The sequence below is a fragment of the Marmota marmota genome, unplaced genomic scaffold (assembly GCF_001458135.2).
Source record: "Marmota marmota marmota unplaced genomic scaffold, marMar, whole genome shotgun sequence".
NCBI classification, from domain to species: domain Eukaryota; kingdom Metazoa; phylum Chordata; class Mammalia; order Rodentia; family Sciuridae; genus Marmota; species Marmota marmota.
In genome coordinates, this window is record NW_025999853.1 from 1,798,928 (window position 1) to 1,815,791 (window position 16,864).

The 16,864-nt window shown below is 48.5% G+C and overlaps 1 protein-coding gene across 1 annotated transcript; it reads left to right on the forward strand.

The window, feature by feature from the left end:
• The first annotated feature begins 755 nt into the window (after positions 1-755).
• Positions 756-14,801, forward strand: Eif3d (eukaryotic translation initiation factor 3 subunit D). Its single transcript, XM_015482753.2, has 15 exons — positions 756-910; positions 2,825-2,957; positions 3,235-3,280; positions 4,147-4,283; positions 4,860-4,945; positions 5,441-5,513; positions 8,594-8,706; positions 9,273-9,405; positions 10,214-10,361; positions 11,041-11,171; positions 11,814-11,899; positions 12,010-12,139; positions 13,582-13,724; positions 13,905-14,188; positions 14,664-14,801. Exons 2-15 carry the CDS (start codon positions 2,835-2,837, stop codon positions 14,675-14,677), a joined length of 1,647 nt encoding a protein of 548 aa, XP_015338239.1. The 5' UTR covers positions 756-910; positions 2,825-2,834; the 3' UTR covers positions 14,678-14,801.
• Positions 14,802-16,864: the final 2,063 nt, after the last annotated feature.

A 16,864-nucleotide genomic window follows, 5' to 3' on the forward strand; every position in this document is an offset into this window, starting at 1 on the left:
GCCACACAGTGGCAAGGTCTGGACATCAGACCCCGTAACTGATACAGGGTCCGATGAAGGAGACGGGCTGAGAAACACAAGGGAACCCGGGGCCAGGCAGAAAGGACCCCGGGCTTAATGAAAACCTAGCCCGCAGACTCCCCAAACTCAGGTCGCAGAGAGGGCAGCACTGCTGTCCCCTGAAGCAAGGTCCTCGGAACCTCCATGGCTGATTAAGAAGCAGATCCCCGGGTCTGCAATCTGAATTTTTTTAAAATCAGCGACCCTGAAGTTTTTCAGAAAAGTAAGTTGGAGAGCTGCGGAACAATGGCTTGTCCCCTGGAGGCCGCCCTGAAACTAGCTGCCTGAACTTCGCAGGTCACTACCTGCTGGGCCTCGACTCCCGCCACTGTGAACTAGCAGGAGCGGAGGAGCTCGGCCTCCCCCGGACACGAAAGTCACACCGCGGACTACGGGTTAAGGCGGGCGGGCGCCGCGGGGCACTGTGGGAGGCAGCGGGGCCGAGGCCGCGGAGCATTGTGGGACACAGCGGGGCTGTCAGCCTCGCCCCACCTCCAGCTTCTCCGGCACCAAGTTCAGCCACATTTCCACTCGGGAACGCCCTCTCCGGACGTCCCCGGATGCAGCCTGACGTAATCACGTCTCTCGCGTCTTGGCGCCTCAGAGGCTAAAGAGGACGCCTGGCAAAGACCAGCGATGAATTTCCGGGTGCGCCTTCGCTTTACGGCTCGCGCGCTCTTCCGTCGAATCCGGAAGAAGCAGGCAGGCGTTTACGACAGTGCCGGTCGTGTTTACGGCGCCGGCCTCTGAGTGCGCATGTTCTGTTTTCCCGGTTCCTTGGAGTGCAGTGCTGGCGAAGTCTTTGGCCCGGGCCATCTGTCGCCATCCGGGCGGGCCGAGGCCGTTGCAGGTGAGCGGCGTGTTTTGTATGGTCCTACGGACCTCCAGAGTCAGCTCGGGTAAAGCCTGGCCTTCGGGACCTCCCGGAAGAGGCCCCTTACGTCCCCTCCTGCCGTCGCTCTCCCTCCGTTGGGCGGGGCAGGAATCTTCCTTCAGTGGTCCCAGGCCCGCCACACTGTGGGATGCGGGACATGTACGTGTCCCTTACCCTAGACTCCGCTCGGCAGCCGAGGGCTGGGTAAACTCCATCGTCTGACTTAAGCCACTGGGGCCACAAGACCATTCTAAAGGGTCCAAGTCTCCCTGAGTTTCTTAGTGGGGTGTTTGGGTGCCCAGCCGAGCGGTTCGACCCCTGCCTTGAGCATGCCTCACGGAGGTTTCCTTCCGTTGTTTTGTGATTTAGACGGCAAAGGTAGAAGACCAGATTTCACTGATCTGACACCTACCCCAACCCGAGCCCGGGGATCTGTATGGCCACCAGACCCGCCGACTGCCCAGTTGGTGCCTCACTACCTTGCCCTTGTGGCCAGTGCAGCTGTCACATCGTTTTAGTTGAATGGCCTAATTTCATTTCTGCTCGCATTATTTTACAGTGCTGTTGACAACTGGATTTTAATGTCTAAGACATCGTTGTGGTGTTAGGTATCACCTAAAACCCAATTTTTTTTCAGATTCCTTTCTGCCTGACTATGATATAATGAAAGAAAGCTGGAGTTATGCAGATAACCCTGGAAGTCAAAAACTATTTTCAAATGATGGGCAGATTAACTGCTTGATTTGTCTGAGCTTCAAATTTTTATTTCTATAATGGGGCGCCAGAAATTAGTGACATTAAAGGATGTGGCATGCAATGCCTGGAACAGGGTTGAAGCTCATAAAGATTTATTTAATGTGAATTGCTCAAGACCACCACCCTTTCCCATCTGTTCTATTCATGTAGCTTAGTTTAAGTTCAGATTTGGAGGCTGAAGTTCCCAGATAAAGTCACTGTTCTGTCACCCAAATGTCATCTCTCAGCCTCAGAGAAGCAGTGGGCATCAGAGTTACTAAGTACACTATGCTGGTGCTCTTTGATTGCTTTCCAGCCTCCAGGAAATGTTGGGGAAATGGACTGGGAATTCCCCTGAGCATTTTCAGAGTGTCAACCTTGGATGCTGAATTCATAGTCTTTTGATAGGCAGTGACAGTTAAGTATCTGCTAGAGAGCCTCTGGTTTTTTACTCTCCATGAGTTCCACCATTATGCAGAGTGTGGCCTCTGGGACCTTGTCCATCAACTGGCATTGTAAATTTGGGCAGTGTCTTAATTTCGCTTTGCCTTAGTTTCCTTTTGCAGAAAGTGGGGATGATACTGGCCACAAGATTGTTGGGAGGATTGAATGAATTGGTGTGTGGTGAGCACTGAGAGCTAGTCATTGTATGGCATTTTACAAAGAAGGTGTTTTTTCACATGTTAACTAGAAGAACTTTCACAATGGTGCTGTGATATACACAGTTAAATATTATATGCCTTGATGAAAATATTTCTGAAAACCAGAAGGTGGTTATTACCCATCAGAAAATGTTACTGTTTCATCAAATCTTCAAGACACCAGTCAAGAAACACCCTTAACTTACGAGACACTAAGAAATAAAAGCTACACGTTGAGGTTTGGCACCCCATCAGGTGTAATGGGAGCCTCGTTTCAGATCCTTTGCAGTGAAAAACAAAGTGTTCTAGAATTAATGAAATATGGCAAATCAATTTTGTTGGCAGGTTTCTGAGTTTTAAGTATTCAAAGAAAGATGAGGAAAAGTAGCTAGACGGCTGAGGGTTGTTTGTGTACTCTCTTTGAATTTTAGCATTTTTGTTTTTACCCCATATGAGGGTGTTATATACTTTGAGACTTTCCTTCATGCAGTGACTTATGTTATTTGTTTCTAAGGTTTAAAAACATGGCGAAGTTCATGACACCGGTGATCCAGGACAACCCCTCAGGCTGGGGTCCCTGTGCTGTTCCTGAGCAGTTTCGGGATATGCCCTACCAGCCATTCAGCAAAGGAGATCGGCTGGGAAAGGTACTTGCCTGCCAGCGGGAGTCTGGATCTTTTAAGCTGTGACTGCTCCTCTCCAGGAGTTTCAGTTATTCTCTCAAAAGCACAGTCCTGTGCTCCCTACAGAGCTAGCAGCTGAGAGAGGGTATAACCTCTGGAGGGAGTGCTGGGGATTCCAAAGGCATCACGAGCCAGCTCTGATACTTTACCACATGGTGTCCCCTTGCTTTCAGGGCTTTCTGGGTCACCAGTGACTTGCCTGGTTGACCTGAGCATTCTCTTTCTTCATTGCTCTCAATAGGTTGCAGACTGGACAGGGGCCACATACCAAGATAAGAGGTACACAAGTAAGTCTTTTCAACTGGCTGCCCAAACCAGGACCTTGGGAGAATTGTTCCTTTTTTCTAATAAGCTCTGTCTGAAAGCTTTCTTCTAGGAAAGGAAAGATGCTAACAATGATTGATAGTTTCTAAGGGGATAGTCTTGACTGTGGACCCAAACGACATTTAAAAAAAATAGCTCCAAAACTTTATTCATTAAAGCAGTGTGGACCATTATCATGGGCGTTTTCCTCCACTTTGAGTCTTAGACCCCTCAAAAAATCTATCAAACACATTGCCAGTTTACGTTCTTTGCTTGGAATTTACTAAGCCTCTGAAGCCAATCAGTGGACTCCAGGTTTAAATCCCGTGGTTTAAGATCCTAGTAAGGACCAACAATAAAAAAAAAAAAAGATCCTAGTAAGGTAAAAGGTTTTTGTGTCAATTGAAACACAGTGGCTGCCTGGAGTGCCAAGTTAAGATACCTGAGGCTGAGGCCACAAGAGAGTCACTCGTCCACTAGACATGTCTGTCTTGGGCTGCAGACAGTGATGTGGTGTGCGTGCCCCACATTCTCACACACAAACACAAGCTCTCAACTCGGATTCTTGCACGATGAGGTGGAGAATGAAATGGGACAACTCGAGTTCCCCAAACTCTTGAAAAAAGTTCTTTAGCCTGGGGCTTTTCATGTTTCCACGTACATACGAATCAACTGGGGATCTTATTAAAGCCGTGGTTCTGGTTTAGTAGATCTGGGGTCGGGTGGGAGGCTGCACACCAGTCAGCGCCAGGTCCCCAGACCACACTTGAAGAGCAAGACTGGAATAGCACGTATGTGTATGTATACACCCTGTGGGTGATGGTTATTATGTTGTCACCTTTGCCTCCAGATAAGTACTCCTCTCAGTTTGGTGGTGGGAGTCAGTATGCTTATTTCCATGAGGAGGATGAGACCAGCTTCCAGCTGGTGGATACAGCCCGCACCCAGAAGACAGCCTACCAGCGGAACCGCATGAGATTTGCACAGGTAGAGCCTGAGCTGAGAACCTGAGGCTTGTGCTTTGGTCATTGCCTGCTGCTGAATGTTCATGAGAGAGGAAAGTATATCGTGGTCTTCTAGTGAATCCCAAATGGCTATTCAGTGACAGATTGTATTGGAGTAAACTTGTACTAAGTCCAGGGACGCGTTTAATAAGAGACCTGTTCACCAACAGCCCCAGCATCATAGTCCCCCACTAAGAATGGGTGTTGGTCATAGATAAAAAGGTGCCATGTATTCGTCACCTCACTTAATTGCTATATGAGGACTTTATGAAGTCGATGGTCCAGTTGGGCTGCGTCTTATTACATAAAGAGACCAACTCAGCAGCCCGACTACAACCAGTAAACTTACTTCAATAGAAAAATCTGTCATGGGAATTTAAGTCTAAACTAATTTCAGTATTTCTTCCACTAAAACTCCCAATCTGTTCATGCTGTGGAGTAAAAGCACAGAATGAAATGTGAAGCTTGGGCCTTGCCCCCCACCCTTACTCTAAAGACCTCCCATTAGTCCCACCAAATCCCTAGGGTCTTGACAGGGTTGCTTTTTCCTAATTCCCAGCGGAACCTCCGCAGAGACAAAGATCGGCGCAACATGTTGCAGTTCAACCTGCAGACGCTGCCCAAGAGTGCCAAGCAGAAAGAGAGGTGATGCTCCCACCCTGCCCGCACAAGGTGTCCTTCCCAGACAGGCTGTTCCCAGAAGACACCAGGCCAGACAGGAGGGGGCTCACTTTCCCACCATGGGGGCTAGGGGACTTTCCTAAAGCCAGTCATAGCAGGTAGCACAGGGAGGAGACTGCTTGCAGTGGACATGGCCACTGGGGAGGGAAACAGGCAGACAGGTGGTGACTGGGGTTGCCCAGTCTCAGTCCCACCAGGTACAACTCTAAGAAGCCCCGTTTATGCTGCATCCTACAGACCCCTGTTGTACTCACAGAGCTGTGAGGTTGAGCTAGTACACCTGGTTGGTATTTGGGGACAACATGCTTCTGCTAGCATCTCCATTTTGTGCCCGTTTAGTCTCTTTCTGGGAGGCCGTTTTCCATCTCAGAGAAGTCGGTGATGATAGTGAAGTTCAGCTGAAGAAAGGGCCGTTGACTTAAAAACCGGCACTGAGATCACAATGTTCTATCTTTTCAGAGAACGCATCCGACTGCAGAAAAAATTCCAGAAACAATTTGGAGTGAGACAGAAGTGGGACCAAAAGTCACAGGTAGTGTATCCACAGCAGAATTCTGTCTGGGAGTACAATTTTGTTTCTTTTTATTGCAGTTTTGAGGTATAATCACATGCCATAAAAGTGAGTGGGTTTAGTGTATTTGCGGAGTTGTGCAACCGTTACTGCAGTCAATTTCAGACCATTTTCTTCACCCTAAAAAGAAGCCCTGTGCTCTTTAGTAGTAACCCCATTCCTCCCAGCCCTAGACAACCACTAAGCTATTTTTTATGTACGTATATTTTTTTTATTTGTTCTAATTAGTTACACATGACCATAGGATGCATTTTGACACATCATATATAAATGGAGTTTAACTTCCCATTCTTGTTCTATGTGATGTAGAGTTACACAAATCATGTAATCATATATGCACATAGGGGAATAATGTCCGATTCATTCTACTATCACTTCTAACCCATACCCCCTCCCTTCCCTTCCCTCTGTCTAGTCCCAATTACCTCTATTCTCCCCCACCCCCAACCCTTAATTGTGAGTTAGCATCCTCATATCAGAGAAAACATTCGGGCTTTGGTTCTTTGAGATTGGCTTATTTTGCTTAGCATAATATTCTCCAGCTCCATCCGTTTACTAGCAAATGCCATAATTTCATTCTTCTTTAAGGCTGAGTAATATTCCATTGTATAAATACAGCACATTTTCTTGTATCCATTCATCTGTTGAAGGGCACCTAGGTTCCATAGTTTAGCTATCGTGAATTGAGCTGCTATGAACATTGATGTGGCTGTGTCACTATAGTATGCTGATTTTAAGTCCTTTGAGTATAAAACAAGGAATGAAATGACTAGGTCAAATTATGGTTCCATTCCACATTTCCGTAGGAATCTCCATACTGCTTTCCATAGTGGCTGCACCAATTTGCAGTCCCACCAGCAGTGTAAGAGTGTGCCTTTTTCCCTACATCCTCACCAGCATTCATTATTGCTTGTATTCTTGATGATTGCCATTCTGACTGGAGTGAGATGGACTCCGGAGTAGTTTTGATTTGCATTTCTCTAATTGCTAGAGATGTTGAACATTTTTTCATGTTTATTGATCAATTTTGTGAAGTGTTGTATCTGAGGTGCATGTGGGAAAGATTTTCTCTCCCATTCTATAGGTTCTGTCTTCACATTACTGATTGTTTCTTTTGCTGTGAAGAAGCTTTTTAGTTTGATTCCATCCCATTTATTGATTCTTGATTTTACTTCTTGTGCTTTACAGGTCTTTGTTAAGGAAGTCAGTAAGCTGACATGATGGATATTTGGGCCTAGTTTTTCTTCACTTAGGCGCAGGATCTCTGTTCTAGTGCCCAAGTCTTTGATCCACTTGGAGTTGATTCTATCTGTTTTTGTGCAGGGTGAGAGAAAGGAGTTTAATTTCATTTTGCTACATATGGATTTTTAATTTTCCCCCCACTATTTGTTGAAAAGGCTATCTTTTCTCCAATGTATGTTTTTTGCACCTTTGTCTAGCATGAGATAACTGAATTTATGTGGGTTTGTCTGTGTATCTTCTATTTTATACTTGCTCTGTGTATCTGTTTGGTGCCAATACCGTGATGTTTTTGTTACTGTTGCTCTGTAGTATAGTTTAAGTTCTGGTATTGTGGTGCCTCCTGAATTTTCCTGTTTTGAACGTTTCACATAAATGAAATTCTGTGTGATATTTTGTGACAGGGCTAACTTAATTTAGCATAGTGTTTTCAAGCTTCATCCATTTTATAGTATGTATTGGCGCAGTGGCTACAGAGGATTGATTCCCAAATCCCTTGAGGAATACCAAAATTGCAGGTGTTCAACTCCTTGTGTATAAAATGTGACAGTATTTGCATGTGACCTGTGCACATGTTCTCCACTACTTCTGTTTTGTTTTTGTTTGTTTGTTTGCAATGCTGAAAATTGAACCCGGTATCTTACATGTTAGGTAAGCATTCTACCACTGAGCTACACTCCCAGCCCTTGGGTATTTTAAATCATTTCTAGGTAACTGCATAGATTATTCCTTATCTGCTTATCTGAGATGCTTAAGACCAGAAATACTTCCAGTTTGGGTGTTGGGTTTTTTTTGGGGGGGGGGGGCCGTGTCTTTTAGAATAGCATCTAAAATAGCATCATCAAGCATCCTTAATCCAAAATCAGAAACTAATTGAGCGTTTTGTCAGCGCTCATATTCAAGTTTGGAGCATGTCAGATGTTTGGATTAGGAATGCTTAACCAGTAATGCTTAATACAATGTAAATGTTACGTAAGTAGACTTTGTACTCTACCATTGAGGGAGTAACTGACAAGAAGAAAGTGAGCCAGGTGCAGTAGCACACACCTGTGATCCCAGTGACTTGGGAGGCTGAGGCAGGAGGATCATGAGTTCAGCCTCAGCCACTCAGAGAGGTCCTAAGTAACTTGGGCAGACCCTGTCTCAAAATAAAAAATAGGGGCTGGGATAAAGCCCAGTTGGTAGAGTGCTCGCCTAGCATGCCCTGGGTTCAATCCCCAATAAAAAAAAAAAAAAAATCTGTACATTCACTCCATTGCCCAGGCTGGTCTCATGCGACTCTCCCACCTCAGCCTCCTGAGTAGCGGGGAACATAGGATCCCCACTGCTCTCAAATATTTTTAGTCCATGGTCTGTTCGATCCTCAGATGCAGAACCCTTAGGTGTGGAACTGCCTCTGTGGCGGCCCCACTGTACTTCGTTTTCTTTTTATTCTAAGTAACATCCCTTGGTGTGGAAGTCCACACTGCAGTGCTGGTGTGGACACTGAGGACAGTAAGCACGGGTAAGTCAGGACACGAAGGTGCAGTGGTGGAATCCAACCTGCCAGATCCTGTGCTTGCTGTACGGGAATGCATTTGCCCGCCAGAGGAGCTCTGGATGTTCCTGGTGGAATCATTGCCCAAGCGTAGAATTATGTTTTTAAAATCATGATCTGTTCAGTCCTTTTAGGTTATAAGCTCCCAGGAGTCAAGAATTCTGTCTCATAAAACAGCCATAAGTGTCCTTCCTAGTGTTAAACTGTCTTTTGCTTATATTTTGCATGGACTCTAAGTCCCTTTTCCAATGGTTTCCCACGGCAGAAACCCCGAGACTCTTCAGTTGAGGTCCGCAGTGACTGGGAGGTGAAGGAGGAAATGGATTTCCCTCAATTGATGAAGATGCGCTACTTGGAAGTCTCGGAGCCGCAGGACATGTGAGTGGCACTTTTCCTGCTATCCACCCTGATCCTGGGGGTGGACTCTCTTCGCGGATGTTCCCTTAAGCCCTGGTAATTATAGAAAGGATCTGAAGCCACTTACTCAAAAGAGATTGTGTTAAGATTAATGGGTGCATTTTTAAAAATCAAGACTAACCCAAAAAGCAGAAAGAAGTTTATTAATCTAAACTTCAGGTTTCTTACAACTTCCTGGCATCCTGAGCAAAGGAGAAATAAATTATACAGCTCTTGTGGCAGAAAGAGAAAAAGAAAAAAGCAAGGAGAAATATACTCATAGTAAACCCCAGATTTCTTTCAGTTTTGGCAGAGAGAGGGAGACAGCAGTTCTTGGGGCGGCTGCTTCTCCTGACATTTCAGAGAGCTCCTCACTACAAAGGGCAGATGGATGGAGCTGAGCCTATAGGACTTGAGAGCACCAGACCAGATGTCTGTTCTCCATCCCTTCCTCTTATTAGACTTCTGGGCAAGACTTAGGATTCTATGATTAAAAGAAGAAAAGTGGGCTCACCTCTTTCCTTGCTGTCTTGCCTGCTCTTCCTCAGTGAGTGCTGCGGGGCCCTGGAATACTACGACAAAGCCTTTGACCGCATCACCACCAGGAGCGAGAAGCCCCTGCGGAGCATCAAGCGCATCTTCCACACCGTCACCACCACAGATGACCCTGTCATCCGGAAGGTGCGCATGCCCTGCTGGCCCTCTCCTGCCCATTAGGATGCTTTCGGCTTCTACAGCTGAGACCTCAGAAAAGCAAAGGCCTTGGGACTACAGACACCCGCATTCCACACGGGGATCAGTTCAGGACCCCTCCACAGTGCCGAGAGCTGAGCGCTCAAGTCCCTTAATGGAAAGTGCCATATGATTTCCACATAACCTGGGCAGATCTTTTATACACCTTAATCATCTCCAGGATACTTACAGTGCCCAAGACAACGCGAATGCCACGTAAATGATTGTTCCACTATATTGGCAGTCTGCATGTGTCCAGCACAGACACAGTGTTGTTTTGATATTTGCTGGTGTCTGTGGGTGTGGAGCCCACAGAAAGAGAGGGCCAAGTGTGTGTCTGGCCTGAGCAAATTCCTCTAAATAGACTTAGATGAAGGCAGGCACGTAGAAGGTAGACCTTGAGTCGTGCTGGTGTTGAGCCCCCACTCAGTCCTGCGAGCTGGCTTCATGGCTGTTTTCTCATCCACAACAGTGGGCAAATGTTCTTACGCATGACATCGTGGCAGGGCGGAAGCATCAAGAAGCACTAACAAGTGGCCATGGCCTGTGGTTCCACCTTAGCCCAGCATGGTGACCACAGGCAGAGTCTCCACTGATTTGCTGCAGCCTCTCAAGCAACGGGGGACATGTGGGTGTGAAAGGCGTCCTTGTTCTTAAGAGATTGGGGCAATGAGCAAAGGAGTCTTCCCCGCCATGCTATTGGGCAGTCGGGCCTAAGAAAGAGTCTCCTCAGACCTCCCTTTTGTCCTCCTTTCAGCTGGCAAAGACCCAGGGGAATGTGTTTGCCACCGATGCCATTCTGGCCACACTGATGAGCTGCACCCGCTCTGTGTATTCCTGGGACATTGTCGTCCAGAGAGTTGGGTCCAAGCTCTTCTTTGACAAGAGGGACAACTCCGACTTTGGTGAGGACCCTGTCTGGGAAGCAGCTCAGAGGCCTTGGGTGATTTTGTTGGTTCAGAACAGTTCCCTGGTACTAAAGAGGGGTAGGAGGTGGTCTGTCCCCTGGGGTGGCGATGGCTCATCGGCATCCCTCCCAGCTCCTTGAGAATGGGGAAGGGGCTGGTGCTGCAGGCTCAGGAATGTGAGTTTGCTGGTCCCTTCTCAGAGCACCCCACCAGGCCTCAGCTGCCACTCGTCGCAGGTGTTCTGGCCTCTCCTGTCTCTCAGACCCTCCTCGTATTAATGTTTTTCTAGACTGATGCTTTTTGCTGCTGCCTTTCTGTGATACTCATATTGAGTATCAGTCACTCAGAAAAATGGCAATATGAAAGCAAAGCAAAGTCGTTCCAAGCCTGAAGTCTGAGGCTGCTCCCTTGTTAAAAAGATATCAAAGTCAAATGTGCTTCTGACACTTTGGGATTCCTCAAGAGCACATTTGACTTTGGTCGTGACTGAGTTCACTGTCAGGTGGTCTCTAGGCTGCTCCCTCCTGCTGTGTGTCCTGCACTTAGGGGACCAGGCTTGTAGAAGGCGGTTTTGGGGGGAAAGGGCCTCTGGTTTGGGTCTGCACATCCCCTAGTTTGCTGTACATGTTGTCAGAGACTCTTGGTTACATCCTATGTGACCATGTCCCCTTTGCAGACCTCCTGACTGTGAGTGAGACAGCCAATGAACCCCCTCAGGATGAAGGCAATTCCTTTAACTCGCCCCGCAACCTGGCCATGGAGGCGACCTACATCAACCACAACTTCTCCCAGCAGTGCCTGAGAATGGTGAGGCAAGCACCTGGGTGCTGACCGTGCCGGTTTAGTTGACTCCCATGTATTGAGCCTGTGCTTCCCACAAGGTCCTGGGACTGTGGGGCTGATTGAGTGGGACCAGTGTGTTCCCTGCCTGTAGCAGAGGCTGCAACTCAGGCCTTGAAGTCAGACTCCCCGATTTTGAACTGTAGGTCTACCACCTGCTAGCGCCAGAGCCTCAGGCATGTTTCCTCTGTTAAGTTACAGTATCCATAATGCTTGTCTCTCACAGACACGTTGTGAAGATTCCTTCAGTTCTTTAAAAAATTTGTTGTACAGATGCATCCTTTTAGGTCCTATGGACAGAGCAGGGAACAAAGCAGAGCTTCTGCCCTTAGGGAGCTTTGTTGTAGCGGAAGACGAAAGATAATGGACACCATGTTGGTGTGACTTGGTAGCCTCTGTGCCATGGTGAGGGGAGAGCAGGGCTGCTGGGTCATTGTTCTAATCCGCTGGGCGCTGACAACCAGGGGGTGGGGGGTAAAGCAGACATAAAGCACAGTGAGCTCAGAGTCCCCTTGAGGGCCCCAGGCCAGGGATAGAAATGCTGGGTCTGGCTGTTTGGGTTAGGAACAGAGTTAGCACTGTCTTGTGACAGCTTTGTCATTTTTGCAGGGGAAGGAAAGATACAACTTCCCCAACCCAAATCCGTTTGTGGAGGACGACATGGATAAGAATGAAATCGCCTCTGTCGCTTACCGGTACGTCAGCTCCCTGGAGGGCCACTGGGAGCAGAGACAAGAGCCTGTTTGGGGGGATGCACCTGAAATGGAGGGTGTCAGTGACCAAATGAGTTCCTCCTTCACTGCAGTTACCGAAGGTGGAAGCTCGGAGACGATATTGACCTTATTGTCCGTTGTGAGCATGACGGCGTCATGACCGGAGCCAATGGGGAGGTGTCCTTCATCAACATCAAGACCCTCAACGAGTGGGACTCCAGGGTGAGGCGCCGCCCCCCGCACACCTCCATGTCTGTTCCCTTCCGTGTGCGTTGTCATAGCCAGCGGAGTTTTCCCCGCCAAGTTCCTCATGGGGGGCAGGGTTCAGCTGACAGCATTGGGAAGGCTTCTGCTTGCTTTGCACACCCGCACCCCCTTCTTCCAGCACTTTCTTCCTCCACCTTCTGTCTGGCCTCCTCTTACCTTCTGCTCTCTGCACATCTGGTTCTACTCTTTTGTCGTCTGGGCTGGCGGTTTCCCGCAGGCCCAGCAGCTCTCCCTGTCGCCTCCTTACTCCAGCCGTTGCCATCTCTAGCTTTGATCCCTGTATCCAGTTCCTTTGCCGTGAACTCTAAAACCCTAAGACCCAGCTTAGAACCGACTCACAGATATACCTAGAAAGAGACGTGTTCCCCATCCTCCCCCACGCTGTGTCCCTGGTGGCTGGGCCATTGGTAGTTCTCAGACGGCCCAGGCTTGTGCTGCACGGGCTTTCCTTGCCACTCTCCAGGACACTTGGATTCAGGACACTTGATTCAGCAGGAAAACACTGGGGCCATCTGTTCTGCACCCTTGGCCCCTCACCTGCAGAAAAGCACCAAGGAAGGTTTGCTGTGGCCTTGGCTGCAGGCCAGCGGCCTTCTCTATTCTGTTTTGTCACTCAGCTCATTGGTTCGCTGACATCGCCAGGCACAGGGCCCTGTTCACTCATGTTTTACATCTGCCTGCCTCCAGACCTCCCTCTGTAACCACAGCTCCTCCTATGCCTACCAGTGTCCTGCTCCCCTCGCCCAGCACAGATCAGGGAAGGGCTCTTTGGTGCCTCACCAAACCCACACTCCTAGTCAGTTTGGAACTAACTGGCTAATAAAATGAACTTGTATGTTTATTTTTTGCAATGAACCAAGAAGGATTGGAAACCTCCACCATGTGACCTCTGACCAGTTACTTCACCCTGGACCAACCCAGCTGCCCACATCTGTAATTAAGGTGCCCCGAGACCCTACTGGGGTCCTTTTCTGGTATCCACATGTGCCCGCTTTTGTGGAGCCTCAGACTTAGCTCCTCACCCTGCCCGAGGCTGCCCTAGGTGTCCTTCCCACCATGCCTCAGATCAGTATCCACCCCTCCCCTGCAGCCTCTGCCAATGCCTTCCTTCGGTTGACCATCACACCCACATAGCACAAGTGCTTCTGTGGTTTATATGGCACTTGATGCCATCTCCATGTCTTTACTTTTGTGTGTCCATCCCATCTGGATGGCGCCTAGAGAAAAGGATTATCCCATTGAGTAGCTGCTGTGTAGCAGACTATGCAAGGGGGACCATGTCTCTGTCTCCATGTGCTGACAGTATTAATCCTGATCAGCCGCGTCCTTCCCTGCTCCCTGGTTAGCAGTCAGGGGAGGCCCTGCCTTGCACCTCTAACTGGGCCTTCCTCTTGCAGCACTGCAATGGCGTTGACTGGCGTCAGAAGCTGGACTCTCAGCGTGGGGCTGTCATTGCCACTGAGCTAAAGAATAACAGCTACAAGCTGGCCCGATGGACCTGCTGCGCTCTGCTGGCCGGATCCGAGTACCTCAAGCTTGGGTGAGATTCCCAGCAGGGGGCCAAGGACTGGCCTTCTGAGAGGCTAGAGACAGGCTTATCTTTTCCTTCCTCCCTTGAGGAGAGCAGTAAACAAGGTGTCACCATTTAACTGACATTTGACCGCCAGCACTGCCAGCTCTGTGCCACCCGCTCCTGCCACTAACATCCCTTTCCCCACAGTTATGTGTCTCGCTACCACGTGAAGGACTCCTCCCGCCATGTCATCCTGGGCACCCAGCAGTTCAAGCCCAACGAGTTCGCCAGCCAGATCAACCTGAGCGTGGAGAACGCCTGGGGCATCCTGCGCTGCGTCATCGACATCTGCATGAAGCTGGAGGAGGGCAAGTACCTCATCCTCAAGGACCCCAACAAGCAGGTCATCCGAGTCTACAGCCTGCCTGATGGCACCTTCAGCTCCGATGAGGACGACGAGGACGAGGAAGAGGAGGAAGAGGAAGAAGAAGGTGTGTGGCAAGCCTCTCTGAAGTCTCAGGGATCTGGGGGCTGGCAAGGGAACGAACCCTGGAGCCACTGGCACAGTCACCCTTGATAAAAACCTTTTGAGAGTCCCTGGGACGTTAGTTAGCACCCGCTTCGGCTCCCAGAGCTTCCTCCAGAGCCTTCAGAAACATAAGGCACTGAGGGGAGCCAGGTCCTTGGAGGAGCTGCTAGGGTTGGGGGAGCTAGGCTGTGGAGGTCCCTGACTATAGCTGGTGCTCTGGACAGGAAAGGTGGGCTCTGGCAGCTACATAGGATGGAATCCCTCTCAGGCCTCACTGGCCAGTGACTGAAGAATAGCCCAGCCCCACGAGGTTCCCAAAAGCCAACTTGGGAGTAGAGGCACTGGACCTCAGAAGCAGCTCACCAGTTCACAGAGGAGAGTGCACATCACATCACACAGCGTGGCTCATTTCTTTTTTAACATTTTGTGTCTTTCAGAGGAAGAAACTTAACCAGATGGTGGTGTGGCACTGGAGTTTGATTCTGCTGAGCCTAGGAGGGCCTTTGGTGCCTGGTCTGTCTGACTCCTGCCCTCTGCCCTGCGGCAGATGGAATAAAGTATAAGTCTTCTTGGTCTCTTTCCCTCATCGTTTGCCTCTTCCTCCCAGCAGCCCTTGGGTTAGGGAGTGAGGCCTAGCTGCTTCTGTCTGGCCTTCATTCTTGAGCATTGCTAGAGGCGCTCCTGGTACAGATGAATTTCCCAGAGTGTCCTTTTGGAATCCCTCGAAATAATCCTTTCGTGGGCAGTGTTAATTGCGAGGTAAGTGATGGGGGTCCCCGCAAGGAGTCCACTGGCACAGCCCTCGGGCCTGCTGGCGTGTGCAAGACCAGGCTGTTGCCTTAGAAGGCCAGATGTCTCTGGGTCACCACCAAGGCAGGATCACTGCTCTTGAGAATGCCACCTTGGAAGATGTTGATGGATGTTCCATGGAGTGGTGATTGTGTTGGTTTCGTAAATTGTTTTCAAGCTTGGCTTGGGCAGGTGACAAAATCTGAAGCCAAAGCCCACAAAAGCTCTGGTTGTTTTGGCTGAGTCAACTTTTCTGGGTGGATGCTGTTCTGTTCTGGACACTGAAGTGATTACCCTGCTGGATAACCAAGCATTCTATAAGTACCTGGCCACCCCTGCTTTCAGAATTTAATGCTAATGGAAATAACAGCATCTTACAAGTGAAATAGATTCAGCTTTGTAGTAGAATTCCCAAAGTTAGAATTTTAATCAAAATAATTGTGCCTCAGGAAGCACAAATATATGTATATATTTTTGTGTGTGCTTTTCTGAGAGTTGAACCCAGAGTTTCAAGCATGTCAGGTGCTCTACACTGAGCCATGGCCCTAGCCCTTGCAAGCAAAAATTTACTGGGGCAAAATTTACTTTGTCATTAGGGATACTGGAGAGAGAAAGCAAAAAGTTTGTGTGGAGTTTTCATGGTAGTTTTAAAATACATAAGGTGGTTGGGCTGGGGTTGTGGCTCAGTGGTAGAGCACTTCTCTAGCACACGAGGCACTGAGTTGGATCCCAGCACCACATAAAAATAAACAAAGGTATAAAAAAGTACATATATATATATGATGGTATGACAGGTCCCATAAAGTTTCAAGCTTAGAATTCAAACATGTGGCCCAGTCTCAGGATTAACTGGGGCTGGCAGTAGCCAAGGCTCATTCTCTAAGTACTTTGCATCAGATTCCATTATGTCTGTGTCCTGCACCGGGCTGCCAAGTCCAGTGCTAAAAGTGGTCCTGCACTCAAAACCTAGTAGATCCTGTCTGCAATGCAGGCTCTACCCAGCTTTAGGGCCCTGAATACATCATCCTTACCTCCCACTACTTAGCAAATAAGATCCTTAGATTTTTTCACTATTCTCCTAGCACCCACTCCAGTGCTTTTTCAAGTGCTTATCATGGGATCACTAAGTGACTACAAAAAAGCTTATGTTCTCATGGAGCTTTTCCTTGGTGGTACAGGGTGTGAAGAAAATAGACATGCGGCATTCTTTAGTGGGTACTTTGGCTCGAGAGACCAGGGAAGTGTTTTCCTAGAGGCCCAGCTATGATTTTTAATGAAAAGCAGCTCCAGTCATGCAGGCGCTCAAGACCAGAGAGTTCTTTCCACACTGTCTTTCCGGAAGAACCCTCAGTTTCATTTCCCTGGAGTACACAATACCCTTAGAAGGTTCTCATCCTTCCCTCAGAGGTACACCATATTCTGCCCACATCCTGGAAGCCACCTGCCACAGGAGAAGCTGACATCGATCGTGTTCGCACCTCTCCTGTCATTGATGTTTCCCCTCTGGGCTTCAATTCCAGGATGTACTTCCAAACTGTGATCTTATGCAAACCAACCACTAAACCTACATTTGGAAACTGCCCCTTGCTCCAGTCCTGACTGAAGATCAAGTTAGTCCGGTGGCCTGTTGCTCTATAGACACTACTGAATCACCGCAGCAAAAACTAATTGTTCTATCTGTCCCATAAAACTGAGGAGGCCAATTAGGTTGTATTTAGCCTTGGGCTTCACTGGGAATTTAAAAACATGGGTTTTCTCCAGAACTCTTCTCCCTTCACTCACATGTGAAGAGGGATAGTTTAAAAACGAGACTATCCCAGATCCGCTCTCCAGTCCAATCCCCAAATCT